Source organism: Bactrocera dorsalis, chromosome 2, assembly GCF_023373825.1.
Source record: "Bactrocera dorsalis isolate Fly_Bdor chromosome 2, ASM2337382v1, whole genome shotgun sequence".
Lineage (NCBI taxonomy): Eukaryota > Metazoa > Arthropoda > Insecta > Diptera > Tephritidae > Bactrocera > Bactrocera dorsalis.
The window spans coordinates 20895571-20919858 of record NC_064304.1 but is presented as its reverse complement, the minus strand read 5'-3'; the positions used below and the strand labels follow the sequence as shown (position 1 = coordinate 20919858).

Genomic DNA, 24288 nt, shown 5'->3' with positions numbered 1-24288 from the left:
TACAAGTCATAGAACTTTAGCCATTACAAATAATATTTGTCTCAAGAGTAAATTATGATATATGCATTGTACAAAAAAGAATTTTAATTGAAATTCGTAGCTTTCACTTTTTTATGATATGATGATATTTTATCGATAGATTTCTTTTTTTATAAAATTTGTTATATCTTTGCCGCTAATTTGCTATAACTACATACGACCATGAAATAATTAATATGCTGCATTATCGATATATCGATTCTTTTCGATAGCTGAAAAACGATTAATATTCTTTCGTTATTTAAATTTTACAAGTCATAGAACTTGAGACGTTATAAATAAAATCTGTCTCAAGAGCAATTATATACCCTTATGTAGATCGATAGCAATATGGCGGCTTCAAAACATTGTGTTACTCTACACTTTTTAACACTGAGGAACTTGTAGAAGATGAATGATCATTGGAATAAGAAACACTTTCGTTCTATATAATAGTAATTATACCTACATACATAATTATTTTAAGATATCGATAACCACAAAAATCGATACTTTTAATGCTTGTTTAAATTTAAAAAAATTAACCCATTTTACATACATAAAAATGGCTGAAAAATTGGTATATTTATTGTAAAATTTAGAATGTACCCGAACATTAAACAAATGCGATACACAATACATATGTACATATTTGTGCCGCAAATTCGATAACTATTACCGATGTATTTAAATAAAATGTTATTAATTATAGATATATTATAAAACAACATTAAAAATCAACAACTAAAGGACCATGTGCAAAATATCGATAAACGTTTTTATCGGTAAACCGTTTTATCGATAAACGATTATATTGAAAAAAGATAATAACGAAAATCGATTGTATCGATAAACGATATACATATATAATTTAGTAATTTTTCAAACAAATCGAATCGCATAAATCGAACACTTACCATCCAATGGTTAAAAATTCAGTAATAATGACGAAAGGTAAACATAAAAAAATCTAAAAACCGATAGATAAGTTAAAATCCAATCAAGATTAAAAAATCGTTAAAAATTAAAAAACAAAAACAAATAGTCCGAAAAATCGATAAGCCGATAACTCGATAAAATTTTACAGCATTGTAAAATTAAACGTAAATAAATCGCAGCACCGACAAATTTGTAAAAAAAACCAATCGAGATTAAAAACATCTTCAAATACGAAAAATCTCTATAAATCGATAAACCGATAACTCGATAAAATTGTAAAGCATAATAAAGATAAACATAAATAAACCAAAAAACCGATAAATAGATAAAAATCTACCAAAAAAACATTAAAAAATCGATAAACCGATAACTCGATAAAAATTTAAATCATCGTAAATTATGTGGTGATCTATAGTTTTACATAGCCGGAAGAACAAAAATATGTAACTCTTGGAAATCAATAAATATTTAATTTTATCGTAAAATGTATCGGAATTTTATTAATTTTAATAATAATTTTTATAAATTATAATTTTTTATAAAGACTAAAACAATGTGTAATTAAATAAATCCACCAACATCACCACAAACTTTAAAACTATAGAAAATTCATGATATATCGAAAACGATAATTTTGCGAAAGCGCACAGTAAAGAATAAATATTTTTATAGAAAAAAATAGTTATAAAAAAAGTTAACAAAATAATTCATAACAAAAAATCGTTCCAAAAACTGTTAATTTTTTTGTGTTTAGTTCGCGAGAATAACACAAAACAACAACTTTTGACTTCGTTTCACTAACGCCATAAACCCGAAATGCTCGCATGTTGATCCATTAAAAGCAATACACATTCATAGAATTTTATGCGCTCCTCAAAGTGAATGCTATCACCCATCTTTGGACTGAGGTCTTTCGCACAACAACCTCGGTACCTGTTAGACAATAAGCAATGCAGTACATTTTTTAAATCTACACACACTCCCAAACAAATACAGATATGTATGTATAAACACCTCAGTGCGAGTGAACGTTCGTGAAGCCGTTGACTCGTGGTCATCTAAGCTTATCAGCGCCACTGAGTGCTTCCAGGAAATCGCGCAGCAACCACACATTTGACCACAAAACACATATTCAGTGATGCAAACAAACACATGCAAAACATGCGACAACAGCGCAAGCGGCAAGGACGTTCACCTTCGCAACTGCAAGTGCCACAAACCGAAGCCGCAGAGCGCGTTCGTTCGCGTACGTTCGTTCGCCTTAAATAGACAAACTGACAATAACATTTATTTATGTCAATTAAATTTAACTTTTGCAAAATCGTATCAATTGCGCTTCAAAAGAAATAAAATCCACCACAACAACACCAACAGCACCAACACTAGGTAGCAACAAATCGAGCGAATGAAAAATATTTATTGCGAACGTTAGACTGTGGCATTTGTCGGTTAGCCGCGACAGTGGGATTGTTAGATGTGCCAAATGTTGCCAGTAGCTGCAGCCGCATGCCACAGGCTGCATGCCGCAATGGCAGCTTGTTAAAAATTGTTGCTTTTTCGTGCAGCGTTAAATCTGTATCATTACAGCGCCTTGGCTGTGGCTACTGAGGTGGCACTTCACAATGCGGCCGGTGGCACCGAAGTGGCCGTTGGCAAGGTAACGTTGCGTGTGGTCCAGCCGCAGTGTTATGTCATGTTTTTTCGACTTTTTTTGCTGCAGCTTTTGGTATTTGCATCTAGTTGGCTTAGCTCGTTTGTTAGCCAGCCAATCTGTTGATTAGATCACACTCACACCCGGTGCTCGCTTAGTTGGTGTGCATTGCGGTGGTGTTGCTGGTTTGCCTTTCACTATTGTGACTTTTTTTTTGGTGTAGGCATGTTGACCATATTTAAACGTATGCGTAGACGTACGTAAATGCATAAGTATATCGATAATTTTTGTGAAACCACACACTCTCTTCTAAAAATACAAACTTACTTAGTAGAAAGGAACATAACGAAACCGTTTTGTGCCATTTATTTTAGAGCGCAAAGTTGCTTTGCTTAAACAGCGATCTTACCCACTGAAAATACACCTAACGTCGTTTTATTAATTGTCACCTAAGACGTGTTTATATTTGAAAATACAGTAACTGAAATCTCAGACTGACCTTTGGATATTGAAATCAAGACTTCTGCATTTGAACGAAAATATATAAAATTGGGGTCGCTGGTATTTAATAACAAAAATCTATTATTTTCAAAAAATCGATTTTTTTCAATAAATCGATTTTTTTCAATAAATCGATTATTTTTAATAAATCGATTTTTTTACTAAATATTTTCAAAAAATCGATTTTTTTCAATAAATCGATTAAATTCAATAAATCGATTATTGTCAAAATTTCGACTATTTTCATAAACTTTAGTATTAAAAAAACGATTAATTTCAAAAAATTTATAATTTTCAAAAAAAAAAGTTAAGAAAAACGCTCGATTTCAAAAAAATCATTATTTAAAATAACGACTACTTTCTAAATATCGATTATTTTCAGAAAAAATATTATTAAAAAAGAATTATTTTCAAAAACATTAATATTTTCAAAAAAATTAATATTAAAAAATCGATTATTTTCGATTATTAAATATCGATTACCGATTATTTTGTGCAAAGTTCAATTACATCATATTGCAAAAATTCATTTTTTTTATTACTCTTTAAAAACACATCGATTTTATAAATCGATTACTGATAAGAGTAAATAATTTTACCTTAATCCATTTGTTGGTAAGAATTTACTATTTAGTCAAAATGAGTTATTTAACAACCAATTTCAAAGATTTAAAATGCAGAACATGATTGAACATGAATATGAAAAGTTATCGATTTTATTTAATAATTATCGATTATTATTCTAAAAAAGCAGTAAACTTTTCAAAAATCGATGTTAACTATTTCCGGACTACCAAATTTTCGGTATAAAAATGCAAATAAGTGGCAACACCTACAACCAACCGATAACTTTAACCGTTTTAACAGTTTTACAAATCAATTTAATTCTTAAAAATCTAATCGCACAATTTATTAAAATTTAAACCATTCTAGCTCGTATGGAAAAAAGAGAAAAGTTCGAAAATGTGATATTTAGTTAATAAATCGAATTAATTATAGATCGATAGCATTTCGATAGTATCATAAAATCGATAATATTTCAGTAATAATATTCTTGGATGAGAAATTCATTTAAGATAAAGGTTTTTAGAATTCATAATTGAATTGAATTCAAAACTAATCCCCAATTTCTAATCGATAACTATTGAATGTGAGATTATTAAAATTAATAGAAAAACAAAACAGAAAAACTTTGAAAATATTGTGATTTGAAAAAATCCAGTTATCGATTATAAAAATTAATAATAGTCGATAATTTTATAATAATCGATAAATTATAATAATCGTTATATTTATAATAATCTATTATTGCAAAATAATCGATAATTGTATAATAATCGATAATTATGTAATAATCGATTATTTTTAGATTTATTTGTAAACATAGCGAATTCACTCAAGCATTCCTGTATTGAAATCCATCAACTTTCGTATAACGTTTGCTTCAGTAAAAAATCGATATACCACGACTACGGCAAGCACCTAAATATGAGCGCAACAAAACTGTTACAATTTAAGCAGCGTTAAATCTATTAACCTCCTGCACTTAACTGCTTAACGACGAATTAATCGCCGCTTATTCGCAACATTTATTTATTGCGCTTATTTATTGGGGCGTATACCGCATTGCACCTGCCGCAGCAAGCATGCCACGTCCGCCCAAAAACACTTCCCTTTTTAACACAAAACTCAAAGCGTGGCACATAAAAAGTGCCAACAATAGGCGAGCATAAAATTCACACAACGACTGGCCGCACACAGCCTTTTGCCACACATTCTAGCACTAGCGCTCGCCTACTCAAACAGCGCGCCGTCCGTGCGTCTGTCAGTCAGTCACTCAGCCGGCAAGCGCTTGGCGACCGTGTTAATGCCATAAATAGCAGAATTAGACCGCCGCGCGTAAAGAGTGCAACAAAGAAAGCTGCAACAGCAGCAGCAACGGCGACGTCACCGATGGCAGATTAATGTGCGATAAATTTCCGAGCGCACAAATGGTGCTGTGCTGTGCTGTGCTGGTGGTTTAGTGGCGGTGTGACTAACTGAAATGGAGCAAACAGCATGCGCAAAGTAGAGACGCTCGCGAAGACCGGCTTGTTTGCTTAACTCGCTTAACAAGGCGATTTTTCATAACTCATTTCTTCGGCAATTTCCGCTTTTTCCCATTTTAAACTATCTTGCAACACTGTCAGCTAACCACCAACTTGATTTGTATTCATACTGATTTTTTCTTTGTGTTTTTTGTTGTTTTTTTCTTGCAGATCGGCCAACTATTATCGCAGCAGCCAGACTTGTGAGCTCTCCGAAATGGATCGCATTACGTTGGCCGGCAGTGGCGCATTCCAGCCGCACGATGCTGTCGATTATCTGGAGAATAACTGCGCCGATGAGCCAAATAAATTGTGCGAGTTCAAACGCTTGTCCGGCCGCATATTGAAAACGGTGGATTCGGTGTATCAGGATGTTGGCAGCATTGATGAGTGTCGTGATTTATGCTTGAACTCGCCGTACAGGTAAGTGCGACAGCCGCAACGGACAGACTGACAGCGTAAATGTGGCAGGACAATGACTATAATACCAGCGAACACACACTAAAGACAACAACAACAACTAATAGAAAAAACATAGACGCATGCGGCAAGCAGCAAGGAAGCGCAAAAATGCCGTTGCCTGCCACCGAAAGCGGTCAACGCGCTGTGACTACTTGTCACATGCAGTAGGCGGCCGCACAGCACCAACAAATTATGGCCAAAAACTGTGCTTATCTCTTGCCGCAAAGCCGCAGCTGCGCTACCGCAAATGGCTAGCGTTGCAACACGCCGTGCCGCGCCGCGCCGTTGCATTAGCATGTCAACATTTGATGCAACAGCAGCATGACATTTGGCATGCCGCAAATGCTTGTTGTGCTTGTTCACCTTGTTGCTATTGGTTTTTGCGCAACATGTTGCCCACAAGTGTTGCTTAATCAGTTGCCATGGCGTATGTTGTTGCGCAGGCGCACTGTTAAAAGTAATATACAACAACATATACCGCTTGTCTCGACTCGCGCTGGGAACTTTTTGCGTTGACATTGTGTTTGTGTGCAAATTAATGCAACAAGTATGTTGTTGCCGGCTATTAACGGTTACTTAGTGAGCACAGTGGGTGCAAATCTGCTTGCAACGTAACTCACTAGGCGATTTGTTGCTAGCAAGAAAGCAAAAATGTGATTTCGATGAGAACTCATGATTGGCGATTAGATTAAGTGCCAGTGTAGCATACAAAGAGAAGGATAGGAAGAGAGGAAGTGAGCGGGGGAGCGCATGTTTTGCTGTTAGCTCAAATGTATACCTGCCATCAATTGTTTGTGGTTATTGGCAGCACAATGCTGGCAGCAGATTAAATCAATGAGAGCAAATGTTGCTGTCATTCAAAGACTGACTAAGTGGGAAGAGACAGGAGTTGGGCTTAGCTGGCTCTTAGAATAACATGGAATGGCTGCGTACTTTACCACGCGTCTCCAATCTATGAGTGGTAGTGTTTTGAAATAGGAATGTGGGAAACTTTTTAGTTACTTGACTTAGACCTCGATGGCTGTACCTTCAGCGAACTATACGCAATGGCTGGAATTAATACCGGAAGTAATCCTCTGGCTATACGGCACCGTAGCGCATTATGTTCTATTTAGTCTTTATATGTTAAAGGGCTCTAGAAAAGACCACACTTGCAAAGAAGCTCAAGAGCTTTAAACAGGCGGCACTCAGCATGTGTGGTTCACTAAGGTCCACTCCAACCATGGCACTTAACGGACATGACCGGAAGGTGTATGGCTGCGAAAGTTGTCATCAGTCTCAGAGAGTCTGGATTTCTAAAAAAAAAACGTTTCAGAACACTCGGAAATCCTCACTCACCGGATCACTTTGATCATGGAGTCGCCAAACGGAACTCTGGCTACTCCTTCTCTACCCATATACCGGCGATAGAGTTATGGGTGGGAAGAAGCCGTCGGAGAACAGGCCCAGCGAGCTTTTTCACTGATGATTGTCAGGAACTCTCTATCAAATCCAGTTTCTGACTTCCTGACTGACCGTATTCTCTTGTGCTCTACTGCTAGATAGCCCGGCTTCGCGGAAGCTTAGTCAGCGTTGTCGTATGCGCTGTCGCAAAAGCCTTTCGGCCCATGGTCGATCACAAGATATCTGGTGATCTCTTTGCACACAGTAAGGCTCGTCTTTCCTTAGTTTAGAGGCTTTTAACGGCCTGCACCCTATTGGTGTCCTTACAGTAAGGCTGGAAATTCTAACGGGAATGGAAATTCAACGCCTGTGGACATATGTACTGGCGACTAAGCGTTTTGCTAATTTATAAGTTCGAATACAAAAGTTCTTCCTTTCTATGGCCTCACAAAAAACTACTTGCGATCTTTGTTCCAAGTGTCTTGGGGGAAATAAGACCAGTGTAGAAAACGAAGAAACGAAAAAAAGGTTCTTAAAGTCTCTATAGCCTTCAGGAGGTATAAGATTTCTAAGACGACTAAGTTTTACGACAGATGACGACTAATTAACAATTTTGCCATAAATTAACCATTAAACACTTTTCTAATCACATATCATTTTCTACCATTAGATGCCACTCCTACGACTACGGTGATACCGGCGATATGGTCTGCCGTCTTTCGCATCACAGCCGCGCTACACTCTCCGACGTGCAAGATCCCTACCTAGAAGTGCCGGAAGCTGCCACCTACGAACTTTCATCCTGCTACAATGTGACCATAGAATGCGGCGCCGGCGATATGATTGCACGCATACGCACCTCCAAACTGTTCGACGGCAAAGTATATGCTAAGGGTTCGCCTAAATCTTGTGCGGTTGATGTGAAGAATTCACTGGACTTTGAGCTGCGCATGGGCTATCAGGATCTGGAATGTAATGTACGGCAAAGCGGTTCAGGACGTTATATGAACGATGTGGTGATACAGCATCACGATACGATTGTGACATCATCTGATTTGGGTTTGGCTGTTACCTGTCAATATGACTTGACCAACAAGTCGGTATCGAATGAAGTGGATCTCGGTGTGAAGGGTGATATTGAGCCGGCACTCAGCGAAGAGGTTATTGTCGATTCACCGAATGTGATAATGAAGATCACCTCACGTGACGGTGCCGATGTTATGCGTTCGGCTGAAGTTGGTGATCCCTTGGCGCTCAAATTCGAAATACTCGACGAACACAGTCCCTACGAGATCTTTGTACGCGAACTGGTCGCCATGGATGGTACTGATAATGCTGAAATTACACTCATCGATTCGAATGGTTGTCCTACGGATCATTTCATTATGGGACCGATCTATAAGAGTTCGTTGTCTGGTAAAATACTGCTATCACACTTTGATGCTTTCAAATTCCCCTCTTCGGAAGTTGTACAATTCCGTGCGCTCGTCACACCTTGTATGCCGACATGCGAACCAGTGCAATGTGACCAAGAGGATATTGGTGGTGAATTCAAATCGTTGATATCATATGGACGTAGGAGACGTTCTTTGAATATAACAGGTGAGTTGGAGGCTACTTTGAGACGATAATTTGATCCTTACGTTTATGTAAGATTAGGCTTAATGGCAGGTTGCCGGATTTGCAGTCTCCAAATTTACTTCTCATGAAAGCTAAAGCAACTAGATACCAAAAACAGCTTTAGAGCAGCCGTCAGTATAAGAAGTTTTGTCACAAAATTTGAGCTTTAACCTTTCTCTACATACCCGAAAGTCTAGCCGTGAAATACTGCAATACCGATGTCATAATACATATGTCTGAAAGTTACAATTTGAAGAACAAATGATCAAAACTGAGCAAAAGCTTTTGGCGATAAAGCTCCAGAAAGATAAATTGTTGGTCGAAACTTTTAAGAATTGGACGGTTTTTTAATATCCCAAAAATATTTCGATTCAAAAGAGTAATAAAAAGAGTATTAAAAGCTCCAAAGAGCTTTTGTCAACAAGTCTTAAAACTTTATGTCGCTCATAAATTTATAAAAAGTCAATTTAAAGTATTTGAAATAAAATTTAGTTAGCAAGTACTAAAGTAAAGCGCAAAAATAGGTAAAAGCTCCAACAAAGCTTTTCATCATACGAGTAATATACTAAAAAAAAATTAATGTTTGCAGAGGTTTTTAATATTCATAGACTTTTTATAAATTAGCAAGAACATTTTGCACGATTTTAAAGAGAATGAAACGCTTAACGGAGCTTTTTTCAATAAGTCTAGCTTTATATTAATCATATTGCACATACATATGTATATAAATTAACTTTTTGAAATGTTTTTTATAAAAAATTAAAGTAAAGCTGAAAATATGCGCAAAAGCTCCAGAAAAGCTTTTTAACATAACCTCACAAAAGGATCAAAATGCATGTACAGGCGTCAAAGTTCAAGTCTTTCCAATATGAACGAATTATTACAACAAATAAGCAAAAGCTCCAGAAAAGCTTTTTAACCTAACCTCACAAAATGATCAAAATGCATGTACAGGCGTCAAAGTTCAAGTGTTGCCAATATGCAGGAATTATTACACAATAATTTTGCACAAAATTTCGAAATTACGAAATCATTTCGGGTTAACGGCAGTTACGGGCAATAACAACTTATTCATTGCTCGCATTTACCAACGCGTGATTAGAGAATGAGGCCTTTCTCCGCAATAATTTAACACGGCCAACTAACTAATTTCACCTTTTGCCATAGTGCAATAAAACACTAGGCAAATGTGCAAAAAACAATAAATACAAGATAGTGTGTCCGAAGGGATGGGAAGTCTAACAATTGTACGCCTATTATCTCTGTTAGATTGTATGGGTGTAGCGTCCAAGTTAATGGCGGTACTTTACTGTTTTATCGCTTCATTCCGGACGACAACGAACGGTGTGCAACCTATCACCTGGCGTTGCAAACAAGTGCAATGTTGCAACAGCAACAGCAATAACAATAACAAATAGTAAAAGTTTGAAGAGATGAAAAAATGGTAGCAAAAAAAAATTATTTCCACCACAGTGGGTGATTATATTCGCTTCGTGTTGTTTTACTAATTTTCACCCTTTTTCTTTCTTTCTCTTCCACACAGCAACATTTGCCGGTACTGTGCAGAGTAGCCATGAACAACACAAACAACAACTGCTGGCGGAGCAAGAGCGCTTGCGCAGCCAACAACAACAATTGCGCCTGCGCACCAGACGCGAGACTGCGGCCACGACCAGCAGCAAACCTAGTCAAGAGGACATGCTTTTGGTACAATCAATTCAGATCACTGACAAATTTGGCTTCGATAAGCAGCAGCAACAACAACAGCCTAAGTCGACGGCTTACGATAGCAACGAGACGATTTTCATTAGCGGCGAGGCAGGACAAGGATACTGTGTTAATGCGATTGGTAAGTACGGCGGACAGACGAACTGCAGCGCTTAGACAAAACGCGAGACATAACTTTAGGGCTAACACAAGACACTAGCGCTTAGTGCTAACGTTTAGACGACAAGCGTAACTGACGATGATCGAGGTAGGGCGCAACGATCAGCGCGAACGCAATCGAGACATTCAAGACGATCACCACAGCAACAGCAACAACAACAAGAACTGCAATAGGCAGCACATTAGCCAACGCCAAAAGGTGTGCTAATCTCTGGTATGGCGCATGAAGAGGCATTTATAAGCTATTGCCAGACATGATCAAGCGAGACAAAGCAATTGCAGCAGCCACAGCAACAACAGGAGCTTACTTTGTTGCCAGTAGTTAGCGTAGCTGTTGTAGTAGACGATTGTTAGATTACTGTTGCGTCTGTCCACACTCGATTCAAGGCCCGTCTGCGAGTTGCGCTTTGCGCTTTCAGGCGTTAAGCGTTGACGTAATTGCTTGTGATATCTCTAGCAGTCGCCGTCACAACAACAGCACACACAGACACACACACACACGCGTTTACAAGCAGTAAACTTATATGGTACGCTCTTCAATCGGCGATTGTTGGCACGGACAGCCAACATGTTTGGCAGCAGATAGCGCCAATGTGATAACGGGCGACAGCTCAAGTGTCTATTTTCGCAGATTATCGCGCTTTAGGTGGTTGTAGGTAGGTAAGGGTATACGTGTGGGAAAAATGCCGCTACAAAAACGGTGAATGATAAGCATTGTGGTGACAAAGTTGTTGCTGTCATTGGCGCCAACAGAACTGACAATAACGCTCACTTTCATTTGGTTGTATGATAGCGAAAAAAAAGATAATTATGATAAGCAGGGCATGATTGTCTCTAACGAATTTTAATGAAAGATTTCAAGAATATTTGTGAATGATTTCAATCCTCAAAAATTTACGATTTGAAGATCAGTTTTCGCGCAAAAACAGTCATTAGAACAGTGCTAGAGTGTTAAAACTTTCGGGAAGAATATTCTTCGGAATATATAATAAAGGTTTGGTACTCGTATAAGGTCTGTATTTATGTTTCCGCGGAAAACTGTTAATTTAACGAGCTCCAGTGGTATATCCACTTGCAAGTCAAAAATAATATTTTTTTGAAAATTTTTTGATTTCCCTTGATCTTCAGAAGAACCCACGAAAAAGGTATGGTGAAAATTGTTTTGCTTAAAATTAGCTAAAATCCAAAATCCCTTAAAAATTCACCAAAAATCAGTTGGTTACCTATTCAATCAGATCCATACTCCAATACTTAACTTTTTATCCTAAATAATAAAATGAGAAAAATATTGCCCTTTTTAGGCTGGGTTTTTTATTAAGGTCACAGCACTGGCACAGGATATTGAAAGAGAGAAAGCAACAACGAAGTGATATTTCAAAATTATTGCATGGCTAGAAAAGATTAATGGATATGAATCAGAAAGAAGCAAAATTGAGGTTACCTTAGCTTCAAAACGTTATTAGGGAAATGCTATATAACACTTTATGAGATTTGAAAAATGCCGAAATTAACCATTTAGTTAAAAGTTAGCTAATGGAACTTCAATTAAGAGCAACGTGTTCTCATCTGCTAAATAATACTCAAATACCAGAGACAAGATTGGAGGGTTTATGGATGTTGAATGACTCTGGCCGAATTTTGAGTAAAGTTAAATTATTGTAAAAATTAGTAAAACTAAATCAAAGAAAAAATTAAAAACTTCAGAAGACACCAATTAAGCTGCGACAAATTTTTAAGTACCCGAAACTGCTCTTTAAAACACTGCGGACAGAGCCTTGACGACTTTACTACACATAAATTTGGTTTTAAAAGAAAAAATCTAATCCTCTGCTTTTCCCCACACAGGTCTCATTGTTGCCGTCACTGTCTTCTTGTTAGCACAACTCGCGGTCATTGCCATCTGGACCTATCTGCACCAACGACGCCGAAAGCAACAACACTACAGCAACGAGGGACTTAGCAGCGCCTCCAGCTATGGCTCACACAATGGCGGCTCGACAATGGTGACCAGTGTGCCGAATGCGCGATCGGAATCGTTATGCAAGCTCTATGATAGCGGTTTCGCCGGGCGACATGGACGCCAATTCTAGACGAGCACAGGAAATGAGAACAGAAAAACACAAAGCAGGCAAACAAAAAAAGAAATAGATAGGAAGAGAACAAACGATAAACCACCTTATAAGGATTTATTGAGTAATTGAGGCGAAGTGTTGGTTGGTTGGTTTGGGGGTAGAATCTGACGAGAAAAAAACAAAATATGCGAGTATTCTTGCCGCAAGTAATTAGAGGGTGTAATAGTACACTTAATTGATGCAATATGACGAAAATTTTAACTATGAACGCCATTAAGTAAGGGAAGCAAGCGAAAAAGAAGTGCAGGCGTTGCTTGGCAGATTTAATATACGATTTAATATTCGAGGTGCGTTCCGATGAAACTCACATGGTGCCGGATAGTAAATCTCGTGGGCAATATTCTAACAATACACATTGCTTATATTGATTAAGGTAATGAATAGTTTATTATTATACGCGAAAATAGGCAAGAAAAACTATGAAAAATATACGAAAAAAGGAGACGGCGACGAAACGAAGAAAATATAGGAAGAAGAAGAAAAATAGTCTAAAAATCTAGTTTTAAGTTGTGCAATGAAACAGACTCAATTGCAATGGAATATTTAAGCGAAAATCGAAAGCAATAAGACATTACAAAAAACATATATATTTATACACACACACAAGCATACACATTAGAAATATGTAGTGGAAAAAAGGACGACTGATAATTAAAAATTTGTATTAATTTTCTTTATGAAAATTGCAAAATTCAAAATGCAGCGAAATAAGGAAATTTAATACGATGCCAGAACGGCTTGCAAGCTACAGCGTGGTTGCGCCGCAGGCGAGACGTAAACTTAAGTAGATTTTATGCATACATACATATAACTAAGTTAACGGTAAATGCAATTATACACATGAAAAAATATTTAGCTTGTAGAGTTGCTGCATTTATTGAGAATTTTAAAGTAGTTAAATCCAATCAATAGTTCTAGAAACTAGTTTTACAAAACAACCATAAAGGCAGTGTAAGCGAACAGCCACAAAGCAACACACAAACATAAATAAACACATACCACAGCCAGAACAGTCACAAACTAGACAACCGCGCCGCATACCACACACACCCACACGCAGCCACATTTTTTATAACGCATTAACGCTTAAGTTACACAGTTAATATAACTGTATGCAATATAATTTAGTTTAGTTATGCAAGAGGAGGAGGAGGAGAAAATTACGCGTAATTTGTATGCCAATAAGCTCGACTTTTCACTTGTCCTTTTTTCTAACACACATCAGGCAATAACAAAATTTAAGCATTATTTATGTTTCATTTATTAATTTAATTACAATGATTTTGCTTTTGTTGCAAATTTTTGGAATGAAATTCTGCTTATATAATTTATTCTTGTAGTCTCTAGCCTTAGTTTATAATATCGAAATATATACACATACTATATGTATAACCGTATGGCGGTGGTGTTGGGCCGCCAGTTTAGTTAATATAATATTTTTAGTTAGCGCAGTAAAAGTACAGTTATTGCCTAGACCACACGCCACTTTGTGCTAAGCGTGAAAATATATTTGAATTTTGGTGTGAAATTTCAAAACTGTCATAAACAATTCTTTAAGCAATTCACATTTTGTACTCTTATTTTGATAAAAATTAATAAATAAATAAAATAAAATAATATTAAATTGTGTGTGGTTTTATTTCAAAAAAAAAAAGTTGAACAAAAAGAGGTAGAGATTCGCTGCACCAAAGCTAGAAGAAAAAAAATATAAAAATTCAAGGATTTTAATCCTTCCTTTTGTACGACAGCTATATGATTTGGAGTTCCAATCCGAACAACTTATTCGAAAATTGTAACATTGCCTTTAAATACAAACTATGTCAAATTTCGTTAAGATAAGTCTAATGAAAAAGTTTACTTACAAGGACTTGATTTTGACCTGTCAGCTTTTTTGGAGGTTATATCGTAGGTTTGCATAACAACACGTGCCAAATGTCATGAAGATATCTCGTGAAATAAGAAAGTTTCCCATACAAGAACTTGAGGACTTTATTTTGATAGATCAATTTAGTATTAGATGTTCTTTTTCAATAGCCTTTTTTTACATATCACGCTTGAGTCGTGTCAAACTGTCATGTTATTTTTGTTCAGTATTGTTTAGTATTTTCTCATGGAAAGACTTACGCCTGAACAACGTTTACAAATCGTCCAATAAGATCTCACGTTCTCGAGCCAAATTTTGTTCAAGGAAGAGCCCATTTTTGGCTCAGTGGTTATGTAAGCAAGCAAGATTGTCGCTTCTGGGACGAAGAGGAACATGAACAGATTTCTTTAAAAATGATGTTGGTGAGAACATAACTGTCAATGACGACCATTATCGTGTTATGACAACCGACTATTTGATGCCTGCAATTGAAGCTCGTGACCTCGGAGACATTTGGTTTCAATAAGACGGCGCCACTTTCCGTAAAACGCATCAGTCAATGGAAATAACACTTCGGTGAACAGATAATTTCACGTTTTGGGTCGGTCGATTGGCCACTAAGATCGTGTGATATCACATCGTTAGACTTTTTCCTGTAAGGATATATAAAGTCTAAAATCGAAGTGGACAATCTCGCTTCGATTTAGGCCTTGAAGCAAAACATCACGTGTGTCATTGACCAGTTACCAGTCGAAAGGCTCGAACCAGTCATCGAAAACTGTATTCAACGGATGGACCATCTTAGAGATTCCCCACTATATTTGAAGTTTCTGTGTTTTTTTAAGTAGAGAACCTCGAAATGGATCAACCTTTGTTTGGATATTGTAACATTTCCATGGACAATAATTTATGTCAAATTTCATGAAGATAATTTCTCAAATAAAAAAATATTCCTCACATGAAATGACCGAATTAGCTTATCATGTTGATCATGTAGCATACTTATATAAAATGTATAAGGTCCTCGATTTTTCCTTCTGAATGTTATAAACTTCGTGGCAAAGTAAATATACCCCACTCTATGATACTTAGTAAGCCGCTGTTTCACAGAAAAACCTCGGATTTTTGCAATCCTATAGAATTGCATTTAAATTCGGTCTCCACTATTAAGAAAGGGATAATCATCTAAACGGTGCCAAACTAGATAATCGAGTGTCTCCTTAGCAACTCTACCATTAGACTCCGGTAAAGAGGGAATTTATATGCCTCTGGCTACTTATAGATATTTAATCGCCAACCATGTTATAAATATTGTTGAGTCTCGGGGAAGTCAAACCCTAACTTGCTTAACAAGCAGGCAAACGTGGCGTGAATGGAATGTGCAACCCATGTCGATTATTAAAATTTAAATTTCTTTACAAATCTGTGTTGCGATACATTTGAAGCTACTTCGAAATCTTGGGGGATAAAATAACTTAATTTAGTCAATTAGCACATTTCAGCAAAATTTTATAAACAACAATTTAGTTGACTAAATAAAAGATCTGTCTGAACATCTATGTATATGCAGCGTGTCTATGATTATTAAAAATTGCTAATTGATTAAATTTAGTTGCCGTCAAAAACAATTATAACTCAATTAAAAGTTTTATAGCAACGATTTGAGAGACTGCATCCTTTACTGATTTCTATTAGAAACTATGTACAGCAGTGGTCAGAATATGAAGCAATCTGCCTTTGCTGATGAAGACAAGCTAATTTGTCATGGCGTATACGGTACATATCACTTGTTAGACCAAATTATACAGTAGATTTGAAAATTAAGAACCATGAGACCTGCCAGCTTCGTACTTCACCTCGATGTATAAAGGTAAGGATGCGTCCAGGTTTACATTGTGATAAAAACGTACCCAGAAATTGTAAATAAAACGCAAAATATTTTATTTATACAGTATTTAGTTTGTCACCTTCAAAGTAATCCTCACCCACTTATGCCAACGATTTTTACAATTCTTGGAATACTTTTCATAATCACCTTTTGGAATGGCCTTCAACTCAAACAGCGAATTTTGTTTTATTTCTTTGATGAAATGAAAACGGGTTACACGGCCATTTCAGCTTGTGGAACAAGAAAAAATCACATGGAGGCAAATCTGGTGAAAATGGTGGTTGATCGATGGTCTTCACTGTGTTTTTAGCTCTAAATACGGTCACAATCGAGGCTCGATACGATAGTGCGATATCATCGCGCAAAATCCGTGAATTATTCTTACACAATTCCAGCCTTTTTCGACGGATGTTTTTACAGAAACACCTCAATACGGTCAAATAGAACTCCTTATTGACCGTCTGTCCCTCCGCAATAAATTCATGATGCACCAAACCACGAATATCGAAAAATAAACAATGAGCAGCACCTTGATTTTTGAACGGCTTTGGCGTGGGTTTTTTGGTTTCGGCTCGTTTTTTTCCCTCCACTCTGATGATTGTTAACTTGTTTGCATACAAAGTTCTTTATGAATGTAGGATCGGAATTCGCTCCATCCAAAGACCTGTTCACGGTACTATTTTTGAAAAAAAATTCAACTTTGTCGGAACAAGTCGAGCAAGGAAGCCTTTCGTAAACAAAATATCCACCAAAATCATTCGAATGGACTCCCGAGAGATGTCGAGCTCTCTTGTATATTTCTATCACTTGACTGACGACTTTCAGGCTCCACATCTTCGACTTTTTTTTATATTTTTACCAGTTAAAGAGGTCGAAGGTCGTTCAGAACGAACGGGGTATCATTTACCCGGGCACTTAATAACAATTTCTGAGTGATTTTTTGTCACAATGTACATATACTGCAACTGGCTGACAATTCCGATGACATATCATTTTTTTACAATTTAAGTCCCATAATTGCAATGCAATTACCATGTAACCCGCTCAGTAAAACTTTCGTCGTGTGAAAATATAGTTTTGAAAATTCCAACTGATATTATTTAAACAATTATCTTAACATAATTTCTAACAATATAGTACTAATAACTTAAGGAAAATATTTATGAATACATATATATTATATATATAAAAGTAAATTTGTAAATAAAAAATATGCAAAAGGTCAAATCGCAACTTTAGCATTACTGGAACGCTTTCGTTAAACTTCGAGGTTTAGTTATATCTAGAGACTATTTAATAGAAAAAAATCTTAATTTTAACAACAAAAAGTAGCTGAGCTTCATGTAAGTGGCAGGTGAAAAAATTCCAACTCATAAATTTCATTTCATTTCAAACCAAAATCAATAATCGCACAGAAATCAATCAGCTACCAAAGTGCTGACTGTCCACATTTAGCATTAGACTATCCAAAGCACAGTTACCAAGCGCAGCGCGCGCGCTTTTGCCATCAATAACGTCCTGATGGTTCTCACTTTGATTGACAGACTGACGCACATTGCCATTTTCGTTATTTTCGACATTGTCAGCATTTGCACCGTTAGACGGTTTGTCAATGTGTTTTAGGTTATTTTCACCATTTCCACTTACCCTTAAACGACTATCCGCCACCGTCCACACACGCGCGCCATAATCATTTGAGGTACCCAGTATGTAAGTGCCAGTCGAGTCGAAGTCCACGGAATTTATGCCGGCACTGCTGCCGCCCAAAACTGCGCGCGGCTCCTGCGCCACTGCCGAAAAAACAAGAGTAAGTATATAAATTATGATTGTTATTTTCAACGAAATTATACAAAATGTGTGCAACAACAACAGCGCCTACCTTTCCCCACATCCCAGAGTTTTACTTTGCGATCGCCGCCGCCGGTCGCCACGAGGCGTTCAACCGGACTCCAGCGCACCGCATGCGACTCATTGTCGTGCGCTTCGAATTTCATGTATATTGTTGTTGGTATTGAGGAAGACACTAAACACGGATTCAAGTTGGGCTCATGCAGCGGACCCAACATTTCATCGAGATTGTAATAGTCAATGCCGCCGACTGCACCGTTATTGCCGCCAGCTGTCAACGAAATGTTATCGCCGTCGTCTCCGCCCAATTGCGAGGGACTACCCGAATTGCGATGCTGTGAGTTGGGTTCGCGGACGGCGTCTTCGAGATCACGTTTCAATTTGTCCGAACGTTTTCTGAAAATTGACGGCAGTCGTTTTCTAGATATTTAAAAGTGGGAGTGCACAATTTGTTTATGATTTCGAAAACAAAAAGAAAGAAAGAAGAAAAGGAAAATAGTGTTTTTTTCGGTACACAAACAAAAAATTATAATTTTAAATATTTTTTTTGTAGAGTTTTCTCTTTTTATTTTGTTTGGTGGTGTTTTGATGCATTTTGGCAATCATCAACGTTACTGGTGTTGTTGTTTTTGCATTTGCATATTGCATTTTAGTCTTCTTGTATTTGTATTCACAGATTTGATTTTATTTTTGCATTTGAGGGGTGAAGTAGTACATTGCTAAGCCATTAAGCGTTGGGTACATGGGTGACAGGATGAAGAGCGCACCGAATGCTGGTGGTGAGTATCGTGAGGCGAAATGTCAGTATGTCAAAATGACGCAGGCGAATTTTACGAGACGGATGCAAATAATTTTTACTTGTGTGTGTATGTTTCAGTTGTGAATTTTTAATTTTAATTTTTTTTGTTTTCTTTTTTGTGATTTTTTGTTTAGATTGGCAATATTATGAATGGGGCATGAGGTGTTCAAATGGCTCACAACAAAGTTAGCGCTAAATCAGAATAATATTATTTTCGAAATCAAAAGGCAAATAAGTGATTGTGATAAATTATACAAATAACAATGAAATGAGCGCATGCAATTATACTTACACACCACGCATGCTAGCAGTTGTTGGCATGCACATACACACATGCATACATACAAAGGTATGCAACTATGTTTTCTAGCACTATAAATTATAAATTTAATTTTGAATTTAATTATACGCCAATCATACCAAGCTCGCACCCATTAAACATACATACACACATACTTATATACTTACATATTTACGCTTGTCAATGATAAATAGGTGTTTAATAATTATGGCATGCCTATGAAATATTACCAATACCAAGCCAATTATACCAACCGTAAACCGCTAAATACGCTGGGCTAAATGTTTTCAAGCAAACCCTGAGCACGTGCAGGAAAAACTATAAATATTTTTTAAACTAATACAGTAATGCACAACTTAGGGTGGTCCTAAAACACAGGAAGAAATATTTACATCCGATATTTTAAAACAAAAGCTGGCTTTTAAAACAAGAAATTGCTTTTGATGAGGTAGGGTGGTCCACAAATTTTCTGATTTCTATTTTAAGAACCACCCTATTGTCTTAATTTTTTTTTTAATTTTGCATTAAAACGATATCGTCGAAATCAATATTGAAAAAAGTAAGAGCGGCTAAGTTCGGGTGCAACCGAACATTTTATACTTTGGCAACTTGTAAGAATCAAAGCCAGGGAAATATTTTAAGGTGTAAAACCAATCATATAGGGTAAAGTCAGCCGGACGTTCGAAAATCCTGATATTAGTTATATAGGGGTAAGCCAAGTTTTGACTTAAATTTATATATTTTAGGCATAACTATATACCGTTATGAATAAAACACGCTCTCGTATTTTCATTGAGATAACACACATATTGGCCGATATATGCGGTACAAAGTCACTCCAAAGTTCGAAAATCTTTATATTACAGTCTGTCAAGTAAGAGCGTGGTCGACTTTACCGACAGTTAAGGAAAGATTTCGCTCTAATTCCTTCGCGAGCCGATAGAGGGAAGCTTTGTCCTTGTTGCATTGTCAACAAAGGTTCAGTTGTCGTTGATCTTTTGAAAGAGCAGCTGTGTTCCTTTGCATCCACCCGAAAGGTCCCAAAATGTCGCAATCAGCGGCTGCTAAATATATGAGAAAGTCGAAGGCATTTGTACAGATGTGGAAACAGCGATATATAGTGGCTAAAAATGTCGATGATTTACCATAACGTGGTTCGATAGGAAAAGTGTACAAAAAAGATGAAAAAAGAATAGTGAATCTGTTTTCGCGGAATCCTGCTTTAACACTGCGGCAAGGACAAGCAAAATTAATGGCAAAAGGTTTAGATATATCCTACGAAACTATCCGAACCGTTCTTCATACTCATGATCTGAAATGGCGCAACACAAGGAAGAAGCTTCTGTTGACTGAAAAACTTGTGTCAAAGCAACTCGTTTGGACGCTTGAGAATATTGATAGATATTTTGAAAATGTCATTTTTACTGATGAATGTTCTATGTATATGGGCACGTTCTGTCCTCACGCGAGCCTGGTCAACTTCCACCAATAGGCTTGTTCAGCGGACCGTACAACATGGAATAAAGGTGCATCTTTGGGGCTGCTTCTCAAAGCAGGGATTCGGCACTTTGTACCTCTTTACTGACAATCTAAATACCGAGAAAATTATAAAAAATCTACAAAAAGGCTTTACTGCCATCTGCCAAACGATGGTTCATCAGAAAAAATGAAGATTGGATTCTGAAACTATCTTAAGAACAGAATCGATATTTTTCTTTAAATTTTCGTTTTTTTTTAGTGAGCTAAGCACTTAACTAACCACCCTCGTGTTTCAAATACTACGTAACGTAAACAAAAGCCAAAAAATTTTAGTCATTTCAAAAATATTAATATTGAAAATTTGTAAACGTCAAAAATAAATAAGTTCAAGGGACACACATTTTCAGAATTAATTACATGTTGGATAGAACTCAAAAAACATGTTTATATAGGTATTTGTTTAAAAATAACCTTGTTAAATGTATAAATATATTATTTTTGGAATCGAGGGAAATTTTGTAATGGCGAAAGAAGAGTTGAAGCAATTTGCTTGAATGCCAATTTTCTAAATTAATTAATATATATGATATTATATTTAATTAATTAATATAAAAAGTAAATGTTGAGCATTAGCAACTATTATCGTTATAACTTAATTGTGAGCCAAAGGTCGAGGTATAAAAAGTAGTAAAATCAAAAATAAGAATTCACGAGTAAATTCTATAGAAAATACTCTAAGAAGGTGGCCACTTATTTGAAGTTTTGATAAAATGTCCAAGAAATTAAAGAAGTTTAAAAAGGCTGCTGCAGAAAATAATTTTTGGTGAGTTGCCATCTATTTCAAAATTTTATTTTCGTTAAATTGACAAGACAAAAAATGTACAGTATGCTTTCAAGCCAAAAAAATTTAAGAACATTATTTATCGATAATGCTTGCAGGAACGTTGCCATCTGTTTGAAAATCTGATATTAACAAGAAATGCACAAGGTTATAAAATCATATAAAATGTCTAAAAAATTGTAAAAATGTTTACCGTAGAAAATAATTTTTAAGTGGGTTGCCACATATTTCAAAATTTTATTTTATTTAAATTGACAAGTTAAATTTTCAAATTATGCATTCAAGCTAAAAAATTTAAACATTAATTAAAATTTAAAGCATACTCCCTTTCGCTAGTGTTTTTAAAAATCTTGCCACATATTTGCAATTTTTAAAACCGTTGAAAATTTGTAAATTAGTAAAATTTTATAAAATGCATAAAAAACCAGAGTTTTAAGAGGGTTGACTGTAGAAAATAATGTTTAAGCGTGTTGCCACCTATTTCAAAATTTTATTTATTTATGAATTGACAATATAAACTAATTTAAATTATGCTTTCAAGCTCACGAAGTTTCAAAGCACTTTCTATTGATGTTTTTTTTTTAATGTTGCCACCTGTTCATAATTTTTATATTTCTTGGAAATTGGTAGGAAAATAAAATCTTTTAAAGTCCACACACATTTTAGAGTCCACAAAAAACTAGGGTTGACTGCGGAAAATAATTTTTAAGCGTGTTGCCACCTACTTCAAAATATTATTAAGTATTTATTTATAAATTGACAATATTAATAATTTAAAATTATGCTTTCAAGCGCAAGAGATTTCAGAGCACTTTCTATCAATATTTTTTCAATTATTTTTTTCATTATTATTTTTTTTATGTGGCCACCTCTTTGAAATATTCATAGTAGAAAATTTTTAGGTTAATCAAATCTTATAAAATTTATGAGAAATTAAGAACTTTTAAAAAAAAGCTGAAGGTATAAAATAATTTTTATGCAGGTTGCCACCTATTTCTAAAATTTATGGTTTTTTTTCCTTTTTTTTACAAAATACAAAATTTTAAATTAAGCTTTAAAGCTAAAGAGGTTTAGGAATACTTTCTGCCCATACGCTTTTTTTTAAATGTGGCCACCTGTTTGAAATTTTGATTAAGATATGTATAATTTACAGAGAAATTTTTGCATTTACTGGCAAACTAAAAAGATGTAAGAAAACTGGCTTTCGAAAATATTTATAATAGTGCTGCCACCAATTTAAAAAATTTAATTTATAAGTTGTAGAAATAAATTAAGTACTGCAAATCGCCGACAAAGGAAATTTTATTATAAAAATGTACGTGACTTTTTTTTAATCTTATCGGACCGACTCAAACAATAAGATATTTAAAAGTAACGAAGAGAACAAAACAAAGAAAGCAAAATATTATACTTATTTTATATTTATTTATTTTTGTCTGCTGCTCGGCAACAATCAATCGCATTCACCAACATTTTAATATTATTTTTGTTGCGTCTTTATAAACAAATAGCTTCATCGGCCAATATTCAGCACAATAATAGAAAAGATTTAAGGACGGAGTGACGCGTAAAACGATTTATGACACAATAAACGCAATTCCAAATATAACAAAAACAAAACATAAACACAAAAAATAAATGCTAAAAAATAAATATGGCTAAATATATATGTATTGTTGTATACTTATGAAACCGTTATATATGCAACAAATACAGTAAATGTATGATAAACAAACAATAGAGAGTGAAAGAGAGAGAGAGAGAAAGAGCGGGCGAGCGAGCATAAAACGTACACATTCCACATGTTCCACATGAGACCACATTCCATATGAGTTGTTTTTGTTTTTTCTTGTCTCCAACACACATGTTGCCTATGGCGCGCTTACAACGTTCGTGAATTTGCTTATTATTAAAATATGCATTATTTATGTTGCTAGAAAGTTAATTAGTTTTTATTTTTTTTTTCGTTTGGTTGAAATGTTTGCTTGCTATAAAAATGTACGGGAGACACTGTTATATGACGCTTTAGTTGTCTTTTTGTTTTCCCACAACCGCAAGTGATTAGATAGGATATTAAACAATGAGAAACAATGTGTCCATCAACCATGTGATAAGAGCCAAAAGAGTGATTTTCTTTTATTGTAATTATTTTTTTATGCGATTTTGATATTTTTGGGAAAATTACTACTTTTTCAAATAATTTCTTGTTTAGTAAATTTATTTAGAATTTCTTCCTTTAAGCAAATTTTATACTTTACTTCGTTTTGAAAAATATTGTTTTTTACTTCAATTGTATTTGAAAAATATATTTTTAATTGATTAATTTTGAAAATTATTATTTTTAATTAATTATTTTTGAAAAATATATATGTTTTAATTGATTATTTTTGGAAAATATTTTGTTTAACTAATTATTTTTGAAAAATATTTTTGTAATTAATTATTTTTGAAAAATAATTTTTTTTAATTGATTATTTTTGAAAAATATTTTTTTAATTAATTATTTTTGAAAAATATTTTTTTTAATTAATTATTTTTGAAAAATATATTTTTTTTTAATTATTTATTTTTGAAAAAAATATTTTTAA

At 35.2% G+C, this 24288-nt stretch overlaps 2 protein-coding genes across 7 annotated transcripts in view; one reads left to right on the top strand and one right to left on the bottom strand.

Annotated features, from left to right (window-relative positions):
* Positions 1-14298, top strand: part of LOC105229838 (uncharacterized) — a 127343-nt gene extending 113045 nt beyond the window's left edge. For all 4 annotated transcript variants that reach the window (XM_049447945.1, XM_019991626.3, XM_049447946.1 and 1 more), the window contains 4 exons: positions 5368-5619; positions 7712-8643; positions 10205-10510; positions 12394-14298. In XM_049447945.1, coding sequence (XP_049303902.1) covers positions 5368-5619; positions 7712-8643; positions 10205-10510; positions 12394-12638 — 1735 coding nt within the window. In that variant the 3' untranslated portion in view covers positions 12639-14298. The remainder of the gene's footprint in view (positions 1-5367; positions 5620-7711; positions 8644-10204; positions 10511-12393) is intronic.
* Positions 1-24288, bottom strand: part of LOC105229917 (autophagy-related protein 16-1) — a 236216-nt gene that overhangs the window by 200643 nt on the left and 11285 nt on the right. For 2 of the 3 annotated variants that reach the window (XM_049447952.1, XM_049447954.1), the window contains exons 5-6: positions 18312-18700; positions 18080-18222 (exon numbers count right to left, since the gene is read on the bottom strand). In XM_049447952.1, the coding sequence (XP_049303909.1) occupies positions 18080-18222; positions 18312-18700 (532 nt within the window). The remainder of the gene's footprint in view (positions 1-18079; positions 18223-18311; positions 18701-24288) is intronic. The other variant, XM_049447953.1, reaches the window with a different exon arrangement.